The 18,164-nt window shown below is 55.8% G+C and overlaps 2 protein-coding genes across 2 annotated transcripts; one reads left to right on the forward strand and one right to left on the reverse strand.

The window, feature by feature from the left end:
• The first annotated feature begins 2,240 nt into the window (after positions 1–2,240).
• Positions 2,241–12,344, forward strand: PLTP (phospholipid transfer protein). The gene is made up of 16 exons (XM_059132986.1): positions 2,241–2,461; positions 3,067–3,180; positions 3,268–3,367; positions 4,023–4,151; positions 4,830–4,985; positions 5,937–6,000; positions 6,073–6,136; positions 6,795–6,886; positions 7,629–7,805; positions 7,893–7,952; positions 9,164–9,328; positions 9,422–9,489; positions 11,125–11,167; positions 11,272–11,335; positions 11,420–11,496; positions 11,922–12,344. Exons 2-16 carry the CDS (start codon positions 3,078–3,080, stop codon positions 12,012–12,014), a joined length of 1,455 nt encoding a protein of 484 aa, XP_058988969.1. The 5' UTR covers positions 2,241–2,461; positions 3,067–3,077; the 3' UTR covers positions 12,015–12,344.
• Positions 12,172–18,161, reverse strand: CTSA (cathepsin A). The gene is made up of 15 exons (XM_059132985.1): positions 18,020–18,161; positions 17,667–17,848; positions 17,438–17,549; positions 17,150–17,200; positions 16,973–17,059; positions 16,585–16,740; positions 16,180–16,271; positions 15,771–15,855; positions 15,060–15,151; positions 14,904–14,982; positions 14,683–14,825; positions 13,950–14,025; positions 13,214–13,303; positions 12,931–13,035; positions 12,172–12,694 (listed from the first exon to the last, which is right to left on the reverse strand). Exons 1-15 carry the CDS (start codon positions 18,071–18,073, stop codon positions 12,611–12,613), a joined length of 1,488 nt encoding a protein of 495 aa, XP_058988968.1. The 5' UTR covers positions 18,074–18,161; the 3' UTR covers positions 12,172–12,610.
• Between the last annotated feature and the right edge of the window lie 3 nt (positions 18,162–18,164).

Consider the following 18,164-nt stretch of genomic DNA (forward strand, 5'->3'; position numbering starts at 1 on the left):
TTCACCAATACTTTGGTAGACCGATATTAACTGGTCACAAGATGTATAAAGCAAATAAGCCAGGCTGATAGGACTGAGAGTAATGGCGAGGTAGACAGGAAGTCCTCTCTGAGGAAATGCTGCTGAAGCTGAGACCAGCATGACAAGGAGCGAGCTGTGGGAAGATCAGGTGGAAAGGCATTCCAAGCAGAGGGAACAGCAAGTGCAAAGGCAGTGTGGCCAGAGCAGAATAAAGAGGGATGACAGAGGGTGGGTGACGAGACAGGGGCACGCGTGTAGCGTGCCTTGAAGTCAGGGCGCAGAGGCCACAGTTTATTCTGAATGTCATGGAAAGCCCTAGATGCTAACAAAGGACGCTGATGATTGTAGCTGACATTTTCCGAGCCCTGACTAAATGCCAGGTGCTCATCAAGTCTTTAAATCCATTAACTCTTAAAAAAACAAAAAACAAAAACTGCATTAACTCTTAGGGATCTACAAGCAGTCCGGATGTGGAAACAGACCCAGAGAGGTTAAACTGCTGGCCCAAGATCACACAGCTCCGTTTAAAGCTCACTGGGGTTGCTGCGGAGATAGTGACATGCAGGAAACAAGAATCTCCTGCAGAACATCCCAGTGATACAAAGATGGAGCTTGCATTTCAGTTAAGAAATTGAGAAGAGGGGTGCCTGCGTGGCTCAGTCGGTTAAGCATCTGCCTTTGGCTCAGGTCATGATCCCAGGGTCCTGGAATGGAACCCCATAAGCCCCACATTGGGCTCCCTACTCAACAGGGAGCCTGCTTCTCCCTCTCCCTCTGCCTGCTGCTCTCCCTGCTTGTGCTCTCTCTCTGTCAAACAAATAAATAAAATCTAAAAAAGGAAAATAAGAAAGAAAACTAACATCTGCCAGGTTTTCTGCTTGAGCCAGGCTCCAGGAAGAGTGAGGGCTACTAGAGTTCAAAGGCATTAAGGACTTCCTCCTCTGGATATCCTTAGCTCTTTCTTCCTTCCTCTCCTAAACCCTTTCTGTCTCATGTGCTTGTGGGGTGTGCCTCTCATCCGAATAGCCAGTATTTATTTGGCACTAATGGTATGCCATGTACTGTGCTCAGCACAGCCAGGAGGCACATTTATTCTTGCAACGACTTTGCTGTTTCTGTTTTTTGGAAGAGGAAGCTGAGTCTCAGCGCTGCTTCAGTAGGGGTCCAAAAATTGGATGAATTCCAAGAATTTGAATCCTGGTCTGTCAGACTCAAGAGTCTAAGCACTAGCTACTGGGCTAGAAATACCACCTCCCACCCTTTCACAGTTCGTGGGTTTTCTGGTAGTAGCTGTCCAGTGGTCTTCACATCTGGTTTCCTGCTAGGGTCGGTCCATACAAGTGCAACCTCATAGGTTAAGATTAAAGAAGTTCCTCTAGATCCAGGATGACTAACTGTCCTTGTTGGCCTGGGACTGAGGGGGTTCCCCTGAAGGGAGATATTCAGTTTCAAAGCTAGGAAGGTCCTGGGCAAGTCAGGACATGTTGGCATTCCTGGACGAGTGCTTAGTGCTACATATGTGTTCTCAGTGGACACTCACCTTTATTGCTTTTCCTTTCCGCTTTCATCCATTTGACAACAAACAAAGGTTAGGGTTAGCCAGCACCTACTCTGTGCCAGTCCCAGGAGCTGGGGACACACCGCAGGCAGTAGATGGAGATACTGTGCAGAGAACCTAGCTTCAAAGGTTCACACACACAAAATCCAGAGTCCTTGGGAAACACCAACCCTGCCTGCCTCTGGGGTGACTCCAGCAGTTTGCGCCCAACCTCCTGGGCAGGCAGCACTTGCTTGGACTCTGGTGGGAGAAGTCTCCGGGGTCTGTTAGGTCCCTACATAGTGACATAGAGACATTTGGTGGTACATAGTGACATAGAGACATTTGGTGGTGGTGGGGGGGGTCCCCGGGTGAAGCCTGCCAAGAAGAGGTCTTGATGATTGTAGGTGGAAAGGAAGAAAATGTGCCTTGGGCATTGATTTTGTGGGTGGTCCCAAGTATCCCTCACATTTTGCTGGATGAGGAAACTGAGGCGCAGTAACCCAAGTGAAGTGACTTGCTCAGGATCATACAAGAAGACATGGGCATTTGGAATTTAAACCACGGTCCCAGAGAAGCAAGGACTGTTGGGATTGGGCGGGCCAATTCCAGCACTTCCCTCCCTCCTTCCCGGCTTGGGTCCCCCACTTGTCTTGACAGCGGCCGGGCCTGTCACGGGGCTCTGTACAGTCCTCTCCACCCTCGCGGCTGCCAGCGTTCCGCCCCGTCCCTCCCAGCCCCTGAGGGAGGAGGGGAGAGCGGGAGCGAGGAGGGGGGTCGGAGAGGCCCGGCATTATAAAGGCGGCTGGAACAGCACTGCCCGCCAGACCCTGCCGCCCGGATCCCCTGCGCAGCCCGCCGCCCCACGTGACCGCACCGACCCCCCGCCCCAGCTCCGCCGCAGTGAGTTGGGGCGCGTCCCCATCCACCCCCAGCCCCTCGCTGAGCTGCGTGGTCTACTGAACCCGGGTGGGGTAGAGATCCCGTGAAGGCGGGCGCTGATATGGGGGGCGGGGGTACCAGGCCGAATCCCAATGGCAGGGATTTAGGACCGGGAGGAGCCGGGAGACCGGGAGTCCGAGGTTGGGCCGGCAGCCCCCTCTACTCCCCCCGGCGCGGGGCCTGGGAGACTGCGAGACACCCCCCAGGAATGCGCGTGCAGCCGTTTCCATAGTAACAGGCAAGCCGCGCCCGCCCTCTGCTAAAGGAAAGGGGGGGGGGGCGCTGGTACCCGGGAGGTCCAAACTCATCACGCGGCGGGTGCACGGGGGGGACCGAAGATGTCCCCTCCCGTTCCCCCGTGTCCCAAATCCTCTGGGAACCAGAGCGCGAGTCGCATCGACTCTCTGAGCCTCAGTTTCCGCATCTGCCAAATGGAGGCAATATAATTGGTTCCAAGTTCCCTGAAGAGCTGTTTCGAGGGTAAGGATCCGGCCAGTCCCTTTTCTGGTTGGACAACCGGGGAGTGGGTTTGGGCGGCCCTGATGACTCCAGCGACCCCACCCCAGGCCCGCTCGCCATGGCCCTCCTCGGAGCCCTCCTCCTCCTAGCGTTTCTGGTAGGCGCTCATGCGGAGCTCCCCGGCTGCAAGATCCGCATCACCTCCAAGGCGCTCGAGCTGGGTAAGGCGCGGGGCCGGCTGAGGGCCGATGAGGGAGGGGTCGCCCCGGCAGTGGGCGCAGGACCTAAGGGTCTCGCTGCTACTTCAGTGAAGCAGGAGGGCCTGCGCTTTCTGGAACAAGAGCTGGAGACCATCACCATTCCGGACCTGCGGGGCCGGGAAGGCCAATTCTACTACAACATCTCCGAGTAAGCCGGAGACCTGGGGGGCGGGTCCTAGGGCCGGTGTGGGGGGGAAACGACAAAGTGGGTGGGGTAGGGGCGTGGCCACATCTAGGGGGCGGGACTCAAGAGACAGGATGGGGCGTAGAATATAAAGGCCAAGCCCTCCAACATAGGCGGGACCAAGAACCGCGAAGCAGAATCCTTGCAGGCTGAGGCGTGGCTAAAGAGCCCCGGAAAGGGGGAGTCAGGAAACTTGCCAGGGGATGAGAGTGGGGTCTAGGCCCCGAGGTGGAGCTAAAGGGAAAGGTACCAGGAAACAAGAGACAAGAACTTGCGACGGTGGGGATAGGAGAAATGGGATATGCAGCTCAGCTGACAGAGACCAAATCAAAGCATTCGGTTAAAAGAGCAGGTTAAGCAACTACAGGGTGTGAGAGGGAAGGGAGTGCAAGCAATCACTCTAAAGAAGGGGTGAAGCTCACTTTTAACACCTGGGTCAGGAGAAGCTCATCTCCGAGCTGTCCCAAGTCCAGGCCCAGCACTTGAGGGGAAGTGGGAGAATACCTTCCACCCACCTCAGCTTTCCCCAGGCCTGGACCGGGAGTGGAGGGAATGAGTTTCCTGTGGTTGGGTGGGACCCACTTCGTGGTCCTGAAACTAATCCCGAGGCTTCCTGAAGGGTGAAGGTCACAGAGCTGCAGCTGACATCCTCTGAGCTCCATTTCCAGCCAGAGCAAGAGCTGGTGCTACAGATCAGCAACGCGTCCTTGGGGCTGCGTTTCCGGAGGCAGCTTGTCTACTGGTTCTTGTGAGGACCTGGCACTGCTGGGGAGTGGAGGGTGGATCAGGAGGGCTGGGAGGCCACGGGGCTGTGGGCAATCGTTTAGCCTTCCTGCATCTCAATTTCTTCATCTGTGCAATAGGGACAAGCAGACCCACTTCATAAGGGTTTGGTAGAATGTCTAGTAAACCGGGGAAGTGAAGCCTTATTAAGAAACATCATGACAGGGGCACCTGGGTGGCTCAGTGGGTTAGAGCTTCTGCTTTCAGCTCAGGTCATGATCCCAGGGTCATGGGATCGAGCCCCGAATTGGGCTCTCTGCTCAGCAGGGAGCCTGCTTCCTCCTCTCTCTCCACCTGCCTCTCTGCCTACTTGCAATCTCTGTCAAATACATAAATAAAATCTTAAAAGAAAAAAAAAAGAAGTATCATGGCGGGGTGCCTGGGTAGCTCAGTGGGCTGAGATTCTGCCTTGGGCTCAGGTCATGATCTCAGGGTCCTAGGATGGAGCCCCAAATCGGGCTCTCTGCTCAGCAGGGAGCCTGCTTCCTCCTCTTCCTCTGTCTGCCTCTCTGCCTACTTGTGATCTCTTTGTCAAATAAATATATAAAATTTTTTAAAGAAATGTATCATGAGGTATGGGGTGAGTAGGGGCGGGCGAAGACACCGTTATGCAGGACATTGAGTGCCCCACCCCTCCTTGCAGGTATGATGGGGGCTACATCAATGCCTCTGCCGAGGGTGTGTCCATCCGCACTGCTCTGCAGCTCTCCCGGGATGCCACTGGCCGCATCAAAGTGTCCAATGTCTCCTGCCAGGCCTCGGTCTCCAGAATGCACGCAGCCTTCGGGGGAACCTTCAAGTAAGCCCGATCTCCAACCCAGGGCACCCCCCTTTGAGCCTTACTGCCTAGTATGATGCAAAGTGCACAGACTTGGGAGCCAGGTCAACAGGGTCCAACTCTCAGCATCCTCATTTCCCTGCTGTGTGACCTTGGTCGAGGCACTGAAGCTCTGTGCCTCAATTTCCTCATTGGTGAGATGAGGATGATAATAGGAACTATTTTATAATTTTATGTTCTGAAGACTGTTTGTTAATATATGTACAAATGTTTAGAACAGTGCCTGGCATGTTAGTGGCTAGCTTCCTAGATAAGAGTAATTGTGAGGATCAGTATGTGCAGCTGGACATGAACTCAGTAATTTGTAGCCCTCACTACTACTGATAAAAACAAGAGCATAATTTCAGGTTTGGGGCTGAGAAGGGGACTTAGTGATTGTTCTCAAAGAGAGTGGGAAAGAAAAGGTGGTGGATTTATCATCTGGTGTTGGTATACTGCCAAGTTTTTATTTATTAAATAATGTATATGCAAGTACTTGAGGATTCATAAAGGAACTCAGAGCCTAGCTGAAGGGACAAAATATTTGTTATTGGGGCTTTGAGGGAGGAACTGAGTCCTCCCTGGGTTCAGAAGAGGGTAAGTTGGGAAGACTGCCTGGAAGAGGAAGCATCTGAGCCTATACAGGGGGACATACAGGACAGGAACGCTGAGGGTGGAAGGGAAGGTATGAGTAAGCATCTGGAAGTGGGGGTGCTTACAGCAGGTTTGAAGAACTGGGGGTAAATTCAGGGGGCTCGTGGGGGGCAGGGGTTAGGTCTTGAGAATAAGGCTAGAGAGGGGATTTGGAAACCCTCCATTAAAGAGGTGGTAATACAGTAAAGCTGAGCCACCTCCTCCCCATCTCTCAAGCTAGTGGACCTGGATTGGGGTAGGGCAGAGTCTGGGCTCACATGGTCTCTCCCCTCCTTGCAGGAAGGTGTATGAGTTCCTCTCCACATTCATCATCTCGGGGATGCGCTTTCTCCTGAACCAGCAGGTACAGCAGTAGTGTGTGTGTGGGGTGCCCTCCTCTCTTTGGAAGGCCCTGACTCTAGACCCCACCTCGCAGATCTGCCCTGTGCTTTACCACGCAGGGACGGTGCTCCTCAATTCACTCCTGGACACTGTGCCTGGTGAGTTGGTGCTGGCCGGGTGGGAAGCTCCGGGCCATGCCTGGGACTGGACTGGGGGTGAGGAGGGGGCCAGGTGTGCAGCTGCCAGGCAGGGCCTCAGAATAGTCCCCTGCCAGGCCCTGGCCTCAAATAGGGCCTCTGCTGCTCACTGGCCACATGGCCCTAGGTAAGTACTCACCTCTCTCTGGGCCCTGGTGTCTTTGCTTGGCTGCAGATGCCTCCTTGTGGGGGTTGTTGGAACTAGTAACTAAGCGATGACTGTCTAGGTCCTCGATATGAACTTGCTGATCACTGGGAGCTTGTCTGTATTCATCCCTTGCACTTAACAGGTGTTCAACTAACACGAATTCCCTTTTCCTGCCATGACCTCTGCCTGCTGTGGGGTAGAGATCATCACGCCCCACACACAAGGCATGCAGAACAACGAGGGAAAAGAATCCCTTGCCGTCTTGTTCAGTGATCTCACGGAGCCCTTGCCATAGGGGTGGCGATGGCAGGAGTGGTCACTAATATTGCTGAGCACTGACTGCTTCCCACGTAAAACCGATTTGATCCCCACAACAACCCTACGAGGGAGAATTTCTAATCACCGTGTTGTGGATGAGAAATAGGCCCAGAAGGGTGAATGCAGCTTGAGTGACTGTGCCCCTTCCCACAGTTCGCAGCTCTGTGGATGAGCTGGTTGGCATCGACTACTCCCTCTTGAAGGACCCCGTCGCTTCCGACAGCAACCTGGACATGGACTTCCGGGTGAGCTGCCTGGCTGCTGTGGTGTCTCTGACCTAACCAGACCTCCTCCTCGTTCCCGGCATTGCTCATTTTGTCCTCTGAAGGCACAGCTCTGGGCCACTCCACTGCTGAGTGGACCTCCATGGCCTGCAGAATTCGGTTCAACCCCTGGGTCTGGCTTCTGAGCCTGGTTAACCTTGTCTGGCTCCACCTTTCTGACTTCACCCTGTTTCTCTGCACTCATTCTTTCCCAAATATGCCCCTGGCTTCCTGCCTCAGGGCCTTTGCTCGGGTGCTGCCCTTTCCCACCTCCCCTGAAGCAGTTGGACATAACAGCTCTATGCACATAATCTATGTAAATGTCAACAGCAGCTTTTCTCACTCCTGCTCTGTATCTTTCAAGACCCACTCACAAGCCACCTCCTCCCCAAGTCCCTCTCCTGGGTGTCCCTTCTCTGGCCTAATGGGAGTGCTCCCTTGCAGAACTCCAGCTGCCCTCCTCTGAATGACTTTTTAGGAGTTGTGCTGACAACGAGGGCACCTGGTGGGGTGTTGGTAGAGCATGCGACTCTGAATCTTGGGGTTGTGAGTTCAAGCCCCATGTTGGGAGGAGAGATTAGTTAAATAAATACAACTTAAAAGAAGAAGTTGTGCTAATAAGACCCCTAAAGATAGCAACTGGGTCCAACCCTCACGGGGCCTGGCACCGGGCGTGGGAAAATCTGGGTGCTGGGCCAGGCTGACCCCGATCCCCCAACTGTAGGGGGCCTTCTTTCCTCTGGCTGAGGGGAGCTGGAGCCTGCCCAACCGGGCGGTAGAGCCCCAGCTGCAGGAGGAGGAGCGGATGGTGTATGTGGCCTTCTCGGAGTTCTTCTTTGATTCTGCCATGGAAAGTTACTTCCGGGCGGAAGCCCTGAAGCTGTCCCTGGTGGGGGACAAGGTATGTCGGGGTCTGTCTGCCGGATGGCCAAGAGGGGACCTGTCCGAAACTCCCGATAACCGTGCCTCATCTCCTTCCCCTCTCCAGGTGCCCCACGATCTGGACATGCTGCTGAGAGCCACCTACTTTGGGAGCATTGTCCTACTGGTGAGTGTTGGCGGGAGGTAGGGACGTGGCCAGGGTGGGCGGCCACACCACCTGCACACCAGCGAGGGGACGCGCGAGCTGTACAGGCAGAGGCCCCCACAGCCACTGAGCAGTAGACAGAAGGCCCGACGTCTCGCCTGTGGCTAAGTTCTCTTGTTTGTCAAGGTCGATTTCAGGTCTGTGAAGGGCCCTTGCTACTTCTTCATGAAGCTAGGAGGAGCACAGGCTGAGAACCCAAGCTCTCTAAGCGTAGGGACTCTAACAATGACCAATGTATTCTTTTTTTAAGTTAATTTTTTTTAATAATCTCTATGCCCATCGTGGGGCTCGAGCTCATTACCCTCACGATTAAGCGTTCCATGCTCTACTGACTGAGCCAGCCAGACGCCCCTGATGTGTTCTTCTTTTGCCTTATGATTGCCCCTTGTTTCATGGGAAGAGGGTTGGGAGGTCACAGTGATCTAATGATCTCAGTGATCGTTAGAGGGCTTGCCCTTAATCTCTTCTACACTATACAGCCTCCAAGGGCTGTCACTGAGGATTAACTGAATTAATTCACGTAAAGAAATTAGAGCAGCCCCTGGTGCAGGTTAACTGCTCAGGAAACACTAGCTGCTATCCTCGCTGCTGTCATCCTCATCGTCACCATCTGCCTGATGGCCAAGTGGGGGGGAGGGTCACGGACTCCCTGGCCAGGCTGCCCTGGTCTGCATCCCACGGTCTGCACCTCGATAACTCCAGAACCTTGGACAAGTTACTTAACTTCTCCGTGCCTTGGTTTCCCCATCTCCAAGGTGAGCATGATAATGCCTGCCTCACATGGTTATGATGAGGTCTGAATGAGCTAACACAGGCAAAATATTGGTCAGTGCCTACACGGGCAAGAGCACAGCAGTGCAGAGCAAATGATACGGCAGAGGGTGGGGATATCTGATGCAAACACTGTCCCGGAGGAGTCTGGCTGGATATAGATCCCCACTAGCAAGAACTCAGGAAAGCATTAGAAGGAGACATTCCATACCTCACGTGAGCAAAGGCACAGAGGCTGGGTACAGTTCTGAAGGGTCTGGGAAGCCACACCAGTCCTCGTTATTTGCGGGTCTGGGCTCCCAGCAGGCAGAGCCAGAGCCACCCCATGTTCCCTCCTGGAGCTCATCAGGGAGCAGATCTGGGACCACCCCCACCTCCCCCCCCCCCAACTCTGTCCCCAGAGCCCAGCGGTGATCGACTCCCCGCTGAAGCTGGAGCTGCGCGTCCTGGCCCCACCTCGCTGCACCATCAAGCCCTCGGGGAGCACGGTCTCCGTCACTGCCAGTGTCACCATAGCCCTGGTCCCGCCTGACCAGCCCGAGGTCCAGCTGTCCAGCATGATCATGGTGCGGACACTAGAGCGGGGGTACTGAGGGTCGGGATGAGCATGCTGCGGACCCCGTGGGTCAGTAACCCTTCCCCAACCCCCTTGCCTGTAGGACGCCCGTCTCAGCGCCAAGATGGCACTCCGGGGGAAGGCGCTGCGCACCCAGCTGGACCTGCGCCGGTAAGCACCAGTCAAGGTCTCGGGCAAGCGCTTCACCTCACTGAGCCTGAGTGCCTTCAGGATAGTCGCGCCTGTTCAACAACAGATCTATAGCTACTGGGGAGCTAGGGTCTTTGTTCATGTGTAACAAATGCATTTTAATCAGGTGGAACTTCTCTAGATTATCTTATGACCCAGAGGCAGGCAGAGCAGATCTTCTGAGAGGAATGAACCAGCCCAGGTTAAGTGACGTGCCCACAGTCCCAGAGTCGCACAGCAAAGAGCCTAACCACAGGGGTTCAGACAGAAACAGCTTTTCTGATCTTTTTTTTTTTTTTTTTTTTTTTTTTAAAGATTTTATTTATTTATTTGACAGAGAGAAATCACAAGTAGGTAGAGAGGCAGGCAGAGAGAGAGAGGAGGAAGCAGGCTCCCTGCCGAGCAGAGAGCCCGATGCGGGACTCGATCCCAGGACCCTGAGATCATGACCTGAGCCGAAGGCAGCGGCTTAACCACTGAGCCACCCAGGCGCCCCAGCTTTTCTGATCTTAAGAATCACTTCACCTTCATTTTCTTCAGGACTAAATGGAGGGAAAAAATAGCACCTACTATGTGAGCCACAGGCAGCCAGGAGCTACTACACAGCGGGGGCAAATGTGCCACGGTCTGCAGAAAGGTCTATTGGACAGCACTGTCCCAGAGGTTAAATGAGATATTGCAGGGTCATGGTTAAGAGTTTAGATTCTAGGGGCACCTGGGTGGCTCAGTGGGTTAAAGCCTCTGCCTTCAGCTCAGGTCATGATCCCAGGGTCCTGGGATCAAGCCCCGCATCGGGATCCATGCTCAGTGGGGAGCCTGCTTCCCCCTCTATCTCTGCTTGCCTCTCTGCCTATGATCTCTGTCAAATGAATAAATAAAATCTTAAAAAAAAAAAAAAAAAAGAGTTTAGATCCTAGAGGCAGCTTCTGCCCTCTACCAGCTGTGAGACCGCAGGTGAATGCCTTTGGCTCTCTAGGCTCGATCTGCCTCATCTAAAAAGTACAAATCATTTCATAGTGCCTACTTCTTAGAGCTGTCAGGAGGATGAAGTCACGTTGGCATTTTAAAATATCTCACTACTGGGTGCCTGGGTGGCTCAGTGGGTTAAGCCGCTGCCTTCTGCTCAGGTCATGATCCCAGGGTCCTGGGATCGAGTCCTGCATCGGGCTCTCTGCTCAGCGGGGAGCCTGCTTCCTCCTGCCCTTTGCCTGCCTCTCTGCCTGCTTGTGATCTCTCTCTCTCTGTCAAATAAATAAATAAAATCTAAAAAAAAAAAAATCTTACTACTTAACTTCTGTAACATGCTTATTAGTACTAGGAGGAAGTAAATTCTGTAAGTTTCATTAAATAAACACAAACCATACACGCCAGGCGGTCAGGCCAAGTCTGGTATACAGGAAGTGGTCAATGAATTACGAGTAGCAAACTTGAAGAAAAGGAACCGAAAGTGGGAGAAAGGACTCCCCCACCCAGGGATGCACATCTGGCGAGTGGCAGAAACCCCAGACAGATGTGAAGATGGGAACATCTGAGGCTGAGACAGAGGGGCATCTGGTGGCCTGAAGAAGGGGAACTTCTGGGCCTTGTGCTTACTGGACACTTGTTTCTCTCCTGTAGGTTCCGAATCTATTCGAACCAGTCCGCCCTGGAGTCACTGGCAGTGAGTTGCGGGTGGGGGGGGTGCCGAGGCCGGGTCAGGGCTGGGCAATGGAGGCCCGTCGGCTTCCTACTGCTCGCCCTGACGTCCCGCCCTCTCCCTCCCAGCTGATCCCGCTGCAAGCCCCTTTGAAGACCATGCTGCAGATTGGGGTGATGCCCATGCTCAACGGTAGGGCTGGGGGTCGGAGGGCAGGAGAGGGAAAAGAGAGGGGAGCTGGTGGATCCCGGCTGAGCCAACTGCTCCCACCCACAGAGCGGATGTGGCGGGGCGTGCAGATCCCACTACCCGAGGGCATCAACTTCGTGCGTGAGGTAGTGACGAATCATGCGGTGAGTGGGGGTTGATGGAGGAGGGCAGAGCCTCCCCGCCCCGATTCACCACCAACCTAACTAACTGGGCACCTGACCCCAGCTCCTCCCTCATTGACGGCCCCTCCCATTTTAATCTTCTCCAGCCCTCTGCACTGCTGTGCCCTCACCTTCTAAGCCTCTTCCCGGATTCCACCCCTAATATCTACTTATCTTGACCGTCTGAGCTAAGAGGTCACCTCCTCCAGGAAGCCCTCCTTGACCTCCACAGACTGTGTTCCTGCAGCCTCTCTTTTATACCCCTCACAGGGAGCTAGAAGACCTTCTTTGCTGCTCCTCCTGTCCCACTAAACAGAACCCCTCAAGGCTAAGAACTCTGTCTCTATCTTGAAATTTTGGCCTCTGTGATGGAATGAACAGACTCCCCTCTCTGCCCCACTGCACAGGGCTTCCTCACCATCGGGGCTGACCTCCACTTTGCCAAAGGGCTGCGAGAGGTGATTGAGAAGAACCGGCCTGCCGACACCCGGGACCCCTAGACATCCAGTGGCCCTCCGCCCTCCACAGCGGCTGCCTGAGTCCTCAAGCCCACCCTGGAAGGGGCTTTTGGGACTCCAGACACCTGTCATCCCCTCCTCTAGGACCTCCCACCCCCAGCCTATAGTGTCCTAACCCCCAGTGCCACAAAGACAGGGCTTTAAGCTGTACCCAATTTAATTCCATAATCAGTCATTCCATTGATTACAGTCTGTCCACCCTCCCCATGGTCCACCCTCCCCATGGGCCGTGCTGAGCTCTGCTGTGTTCCAGTGCATGAAGGGAAGGGGCCAGGCCCCACCCCAGTCAGGAATAAAGTGCTAACTCCCCCAGGCTGTCTTCTGAGGCACTGGGGCCTGGTCTGGGAGGCGGAGGGCTGTGGAGAGGGCAGTGGTGGTGGGGTAGGTTGGTTCTGGAGGCCGGGATCTGCCCCACAGGGGCATTTTGCACAAAAGAGGGCCTCCCTCCTAGCAGGAGAGGCAGGAAAGGGGCTGGATCAGAAGGGGGACTTGTCTCTGTCAGTATGGCTGCATCAGGCAGAACGGGGACTGGTCTCTGTCAGTACGGCTGCATCGGGCAGAAGGGGGACTGGTCTCCATCAGTACGGCTGCTTATTCAGGAAGCGGGAGAACATGGTGAGGGCAGCCTGGGGCTTGTCGGTGGGGACCATGTGCCCAGCGCCCTAGAAGCAAAGCTCTGTGAGATCACCTTCCTGTGTCACCCCTGCCCCTCGGTGCCTCCTCCATCCTACTGGATCCCTCCAGCCAGTGACCTTCCTCTTCTCTCACTCCCTCCAGAAAACTTGCTCTTATGGGCCCAGACGGTAACCCAGTGTATCAGGCAGCTGGGAGGAGAGAATGGGTGGGTCCTGCCCCATCCTCTCCAGCCAAGCCAACCCTCGTCAGGCCCAGGCTCTACCTTGATGGTGAGAAAGGCGATGTGGGAGAACTCCTTCACGAAGCCAGCAATCTGCTCTCCACTGTCCCCGTAGTCCACTAACCAGGGCCGGCGCTGGACCTCCATCTGCCGCACCAGGAAAGACTTAGCAGCCTGCTGCTGCCCCACCAACTCTGTTCACAGCTGCCAGCAAGACCTCAGGGGCCCGGAACTCCCCAGAGTTTGCCCTGTCTGCCTGTGCAGAGGCCAGCTGCCAGGCACAACTGCCCCATCCGTCCCCGGAGCCGGGATCTTTGCGCCTTACCTTCTGGTTGAGGGAATCCACGAACCACTCGTCCCCCATGAAATTGCAAGCCATGTCCACATCTCCGTTGTATAGCAGGATCCGGTATTTCTGGAGCCGGACAAGAGAGGGAACGGGGGCTCTGACGTGAGCGCAGGGCCCAGCCCTTCCCTAGTTCAAGCCCTACCCCTTCAGGGAATTCAGGGGGCCCAGCTAAGTAGCATGAAGCAGTAAATACTCAGGTATTCTGTTTTCTACATGTCCAGTGCTCTACTAAATGCTTCACCTATGAAGGTGGATACTGTTATTAACGCCATTTTCAGGTGAGGAAACCTAATCTCAAGATATGAGAAACGTGCCCTGGGTCATACGGCTAGTAAAGGAAACTACACACAGTCCATATGACACTAGAGCTCCTGCTCTAAGCACTGTGGGTACAGAATCTGGTCCTGACTGGCTGTCAGGGTCTCCTAGATGACCTTGGACAAGGCTCTTTCCCACCCTGGACCTCCATTTGCCTGTCCGTAACACGTAACACGTACTCCTGCTCTTCTCCACCTAAAGTCTCCTCGGCCGATGCAGAACCCCCAGCCTCCTACCACAGAGCAGCATGGGGTGGGGGACAAAGCCATGTTCAAATCATGACCCTGTATCACTGGGCTTCATTTCTTAGAGTTTCAGCTTTTGGTGTCCAGAGCAGTACTCTCAAGGGGGCCCTGAGGTTGCTGGTGGCCCCCACCGCGCAGCTCCCACTCACCTGCGTGGTGAGTAGCTTCAAGTACTGGTCCTGCACACTTTGGTAGAGACGGCGGTACTGTATGTTCACCAGGAAGCTGCGGGAGCACGTGGGCAGGCCCCACGGAGACCAGGTAAAGGGGAACAAAGAGTCACATGGCAGACCTCCCCGTCCTGTCCCCTCCCAGCTCAAAGCTCCAGCCCAGGGGGCAGAACTGGGATTCAGTCCTCTCCTTGTGTCACGCCTCTAGGACTTAGTTGGATGAGAGGCTGGAACGCCGAGGTCCTCAACTCACCCCCGTTGGGAAACGTAGATGGAAACATTTAGTGACGGGTCCACGATTGGAATTTAGCACCAAGGGGCCCACGGGTGTGAGAACCACAGAGCATTAACGGCAGGAGGGCAGGGGTGCTGGCCAATCAGAATGGACGTGAGTGGCCCCCGCCATGCCGGGCGTCACCATGTTACTCAACACGGGTCACAGGAGATCTGTGCAACTGGGGACTGTAGCGGAGCGGGGATGGGGGACAGGGTCTACTGACTCACTACTGGGGAAGCAAACTAACATTCTACCAATGAACTGGTGAAACATCCATCAGCTGAAGGGTTAGACTTCCTGTACAACTAACCCACCGCCACACCCTGAAGGCCACCCCTGAGAGACTCTGGCCAAGGGGTTCCTGGGAACCCGTCTGATACCCACAGGCCCCGAGAGCCTGCCACCCCCAGACCACGGCTGGCCGCAGCGCCTCACTTGCACATGTCCCAGCGGGGCAGCTGCTCAGGGATGTGGAGGGCCTTGCGCACATAAGGGTTGTTGAGGTAGGTAGAGGCGGCCGTGGTGTTGGTGCAGGGCGGGTCCATGCGCACCCTGTCCCCGGAGCGCAGCAGCAGAGCCTGGGAGACCAGACCAAAGGTCAGGGTCTTTGCCGCCCTGGCCCACCCCCACCAGAAGCAGCCCAGATGCTTGCACACCTGATGCCGTGTCTGCTTGAGTGGCAGGCGAGTGAAGATGTTGCCGAAGTCGTGGAGCACGACAGCATCCTTCTCGAACCTGCAAGTGAAGTGGGGGATGGGTGCCTCCGTCTCCAGGCGGGGCTAGGGCCCCCCAGGGCACACCGCAGGGCCTACCTTAAATGGCCGGGCACACCCCCAGCACAGGGGGCATAGAGGTTGTAAATGTTGAGGCCCGAGTTGCCCACGATGCGGGACACTTCCTGTAGCTGCAATGACATGCCGAGCCACCCCCGTTTCACAAAGCCCTGGCCTCCCCAGGATCTCACCAACACGTCCCAAGATTCATCACTCTCCTGCTTCGCCTCTTGTTGTTACCCTTCCCCCACTTTTTTTTACAGGTAGGGGAACTGAGGCTCAGTGGAAGGCATCTGCCAGCCCAGGGTCTAAACCCTGGTGGCACTGCTTCCTAGCACTGTGACTTCAGGCGAGTTCACCTGAACACTTTAACATTCTTTTTTTTTTTTACACTTTAACATTCTTGACATCACTTTCCTCTTCTAGAACATGTGGAAAATACGATGTCCCTTAAAAGGGAAACTTGAATATCAAATAATCTGCGTTGACCTATGTCAGCCCAGTGCATGGAACACTGTAGGTGTGAGAGACCCTTTCCCTCACAGGGATTCTAGGATTTGCCGAGAAAGTCACAGGAAGTAGTGACAGGAACACATCCCTAGATGTGTCCCAGAAAACACCAAATTGCTGTAGAAGGCAGGACAGGAATGCCATAGGGGACAGGGTCAGGGAGTCCCCAAGGAAGGGATGTGGTCCTCTTCTCTGAGCTGGGGGTGTCAGGGGTGACAGAGGTTGGGGGAAGAACCTCACATTAGTCACGCATTCTGGGTCGGTGTTGTCGTAGAAATTACACTTGTTTTGAGAGCAGCAGTGCGTCTGGAGGGAAGACCAGAGCCTGTAGAAGAGGCACAAAAGCATTCAGGCCTAAGGGGGGCCTCCCACGTTCTCCCTCCAACCTCCCACCACCTGCCTCCCAGGGGACAAGGATATGGATCACAGGGGATGGTATGGAAGTTCTCCACCTAGCTGCTCTGGGGCCATCCTGCCGGCGCCCTCCTCAATCCCTTCCCGCACTGAACACTTCTAGCAACCCCAGCCCCCCCCCCCCACCTGGTCATAAACTGGGGTAGGGCCTGGGGGTATCATGTGCCTGGAGAGCAGACCTGAGATCTCATGACCTGCTCCACCCCAGAGATTGCCCAACCGTCCCCTCCCATACCTGTTCCCCAGAAGGCCATGGTAGTAGGCGAAATAGACCAAGGAGTTGTCATTCTGCTCATAGGAGGAGAGTCCATTGCCCACAGCCAACCCCTGTGAAACAGCCAGGGCATCCAGGTCATCTTGAGGGAGAGGAGGAGCCTCCCTGGGCTACACCCAGACCTCCAGCAATGTGGACACTGAAATCCAAGCTGGTTTGTGGGGAGGCCACTCAAAGTAAAGAACAGATCTGGCTGGCTGACAGGTGAGCTTCCGTCCTGGGAGACACGTGAGCAGGGGCAGGCCAGCCAGGGGCAGGCGCATTACAAAGGAGACCATGTTGGACAGGGAAGATGGCCTGCCTGACCTCGCTCACCGAAAGGCCACGACCATAAGCTGCCTCACTCCCATCCCGCAGCGGCCCTACCTGCAAGTTCATGCTGGGATCCTGCATGACCAACACCGCCAGGGTCGGGATGTAAATGCCAGCATAGCTCTCTCCGGTCAGGAAAAGCTCATTGTCCTTGTACTCCGGGAAGAGGCGGAAGAAATCCTTCAGGGCCTCAAAATTGCTCTGGGCGACCTAGGGAAAGCAGGATGGAGGGAACCGAAAGCTTCTGGTATTGGAGCTAGAAAGGACTTCAGAGATCATGACACCCACCACCCACTCTGAGCAGGAGGAAGTGGCTTCGCCAAGACCATACACAGCCTGCGAAAGAGCCAAAAACAGACTCCAGCGCCATGTTCTTCTCTCCGGCTCAGGCTACCCTTAGAGAACTGGGGAAGCTGGGGCACAGGGCAGGCACTGGACTCACCTCGGTGTCGTTGGTGGCATAAGTCTTGTCATCAGAGTAGGAGAAGCCCACCCCAGCTGGGGACTCAAGGTACAACACATTGGCAATCTACATGGCAGGAGGAAACCAACTGAAGAAGGCTCCCCAACCCATCCGAGTGCCCGGACACCCCCACAGGACCCCCGGCTCCAGCTATACCAGGTTCCAAGAGTAGGGGTTGTACTCCAGCGTGGCACCATCTGGCTGCACCTGAAGAGGAGAAACAGAACTGAGTGCCAAGGGCCACTGTGCTGGGCACTCCACACTGGGGCAAAACCCCTGCGAGGTATAGAAAGTCAGGTCAATGGTACAGACCAGGGAACCCAGGCTCAGGAGAAGGGCACACTGGGAACACCTCCAAGTCCTGCTCTCCCTCCTCCCCAGCCCCTTCCTTTGGGGGCTGTCCCCTTCCTGGTTGTAGGGGGGAGACCGTGGCTTTCCACTCACCAGGAAGGGGCCGTGCTCTGTGAGGAAGCCATCTAGGGAGCTGCAGCCAGGCCCTCCGTTGAGCCAAAGCACCAGAGGGCTGCTCTTGGGATCCTTCTGCGATTCCACAAACCTGGGAGGGGAGGTAGAGCAGGGTGAGTGCCCCTCTACCAGGCTCCCCGGGAGGTCTTCAGACCCTCCCCCAGCTCGTGCCCCGTCCCCTCCCCGCCCCGGAGGGAGGGCGGCAGACCAGTAGTGGAGGTGCTTGGAGCCGGAGCCACGGAGGTAGCCGGAGTACTGGCGGAAAGCCGGCTGCTTGGCCAACCCAGGCAGGCACTGGATCTCATCCACGTCTGGCGCTGCCTGGCCTGGGGGCGCCCAGGGCAGGAGCAGCAGCAGCAGCCAAGGAGGCGACAGCGCGGCTCCGATCATCTGCAGCAGGAAGCAGGGCCGTCTGTTTCCGCGCTCCCTCGCTCCTCCGCGCTTCCGCGGGGCGGCCCCGCGGAAGAGCTGGCGGCGCGCGACCAGAGAAGTTCCCGGCCAGGCTCCAGCGCCCACCCACCCGGGCCGCGGGTCCCCTCCGGCCTCCCCGGACACCCTCACCTCTGCTCCCCCGCGTCCTCGCTCTCCAGGAGGGGCCCGGTCGCGGGAGGTCATGTGGAGTCGAAGTCACGTGGGTGCCGGCGTCACGTGACAGTCAGCCAGCCCGGGCCTCGCTGGTCCCCCGGGACCGGCGGCTCGCAGGCGG

The sequence above is a fragment of the Mustela lutreola genome, chromosome 9, assembly GCF_030435805.1.
Source record: "Mustela lutreola isolate mMusLut2 chromosome 9, mMusLut2.pri, whole genome shotgun sequence".
Lineage (NCBI taxonomy): Eukaryota > Metazoa > Chordata > Mammalia > Carnivora > Mustelidae > Mustela > Mustela lutreola.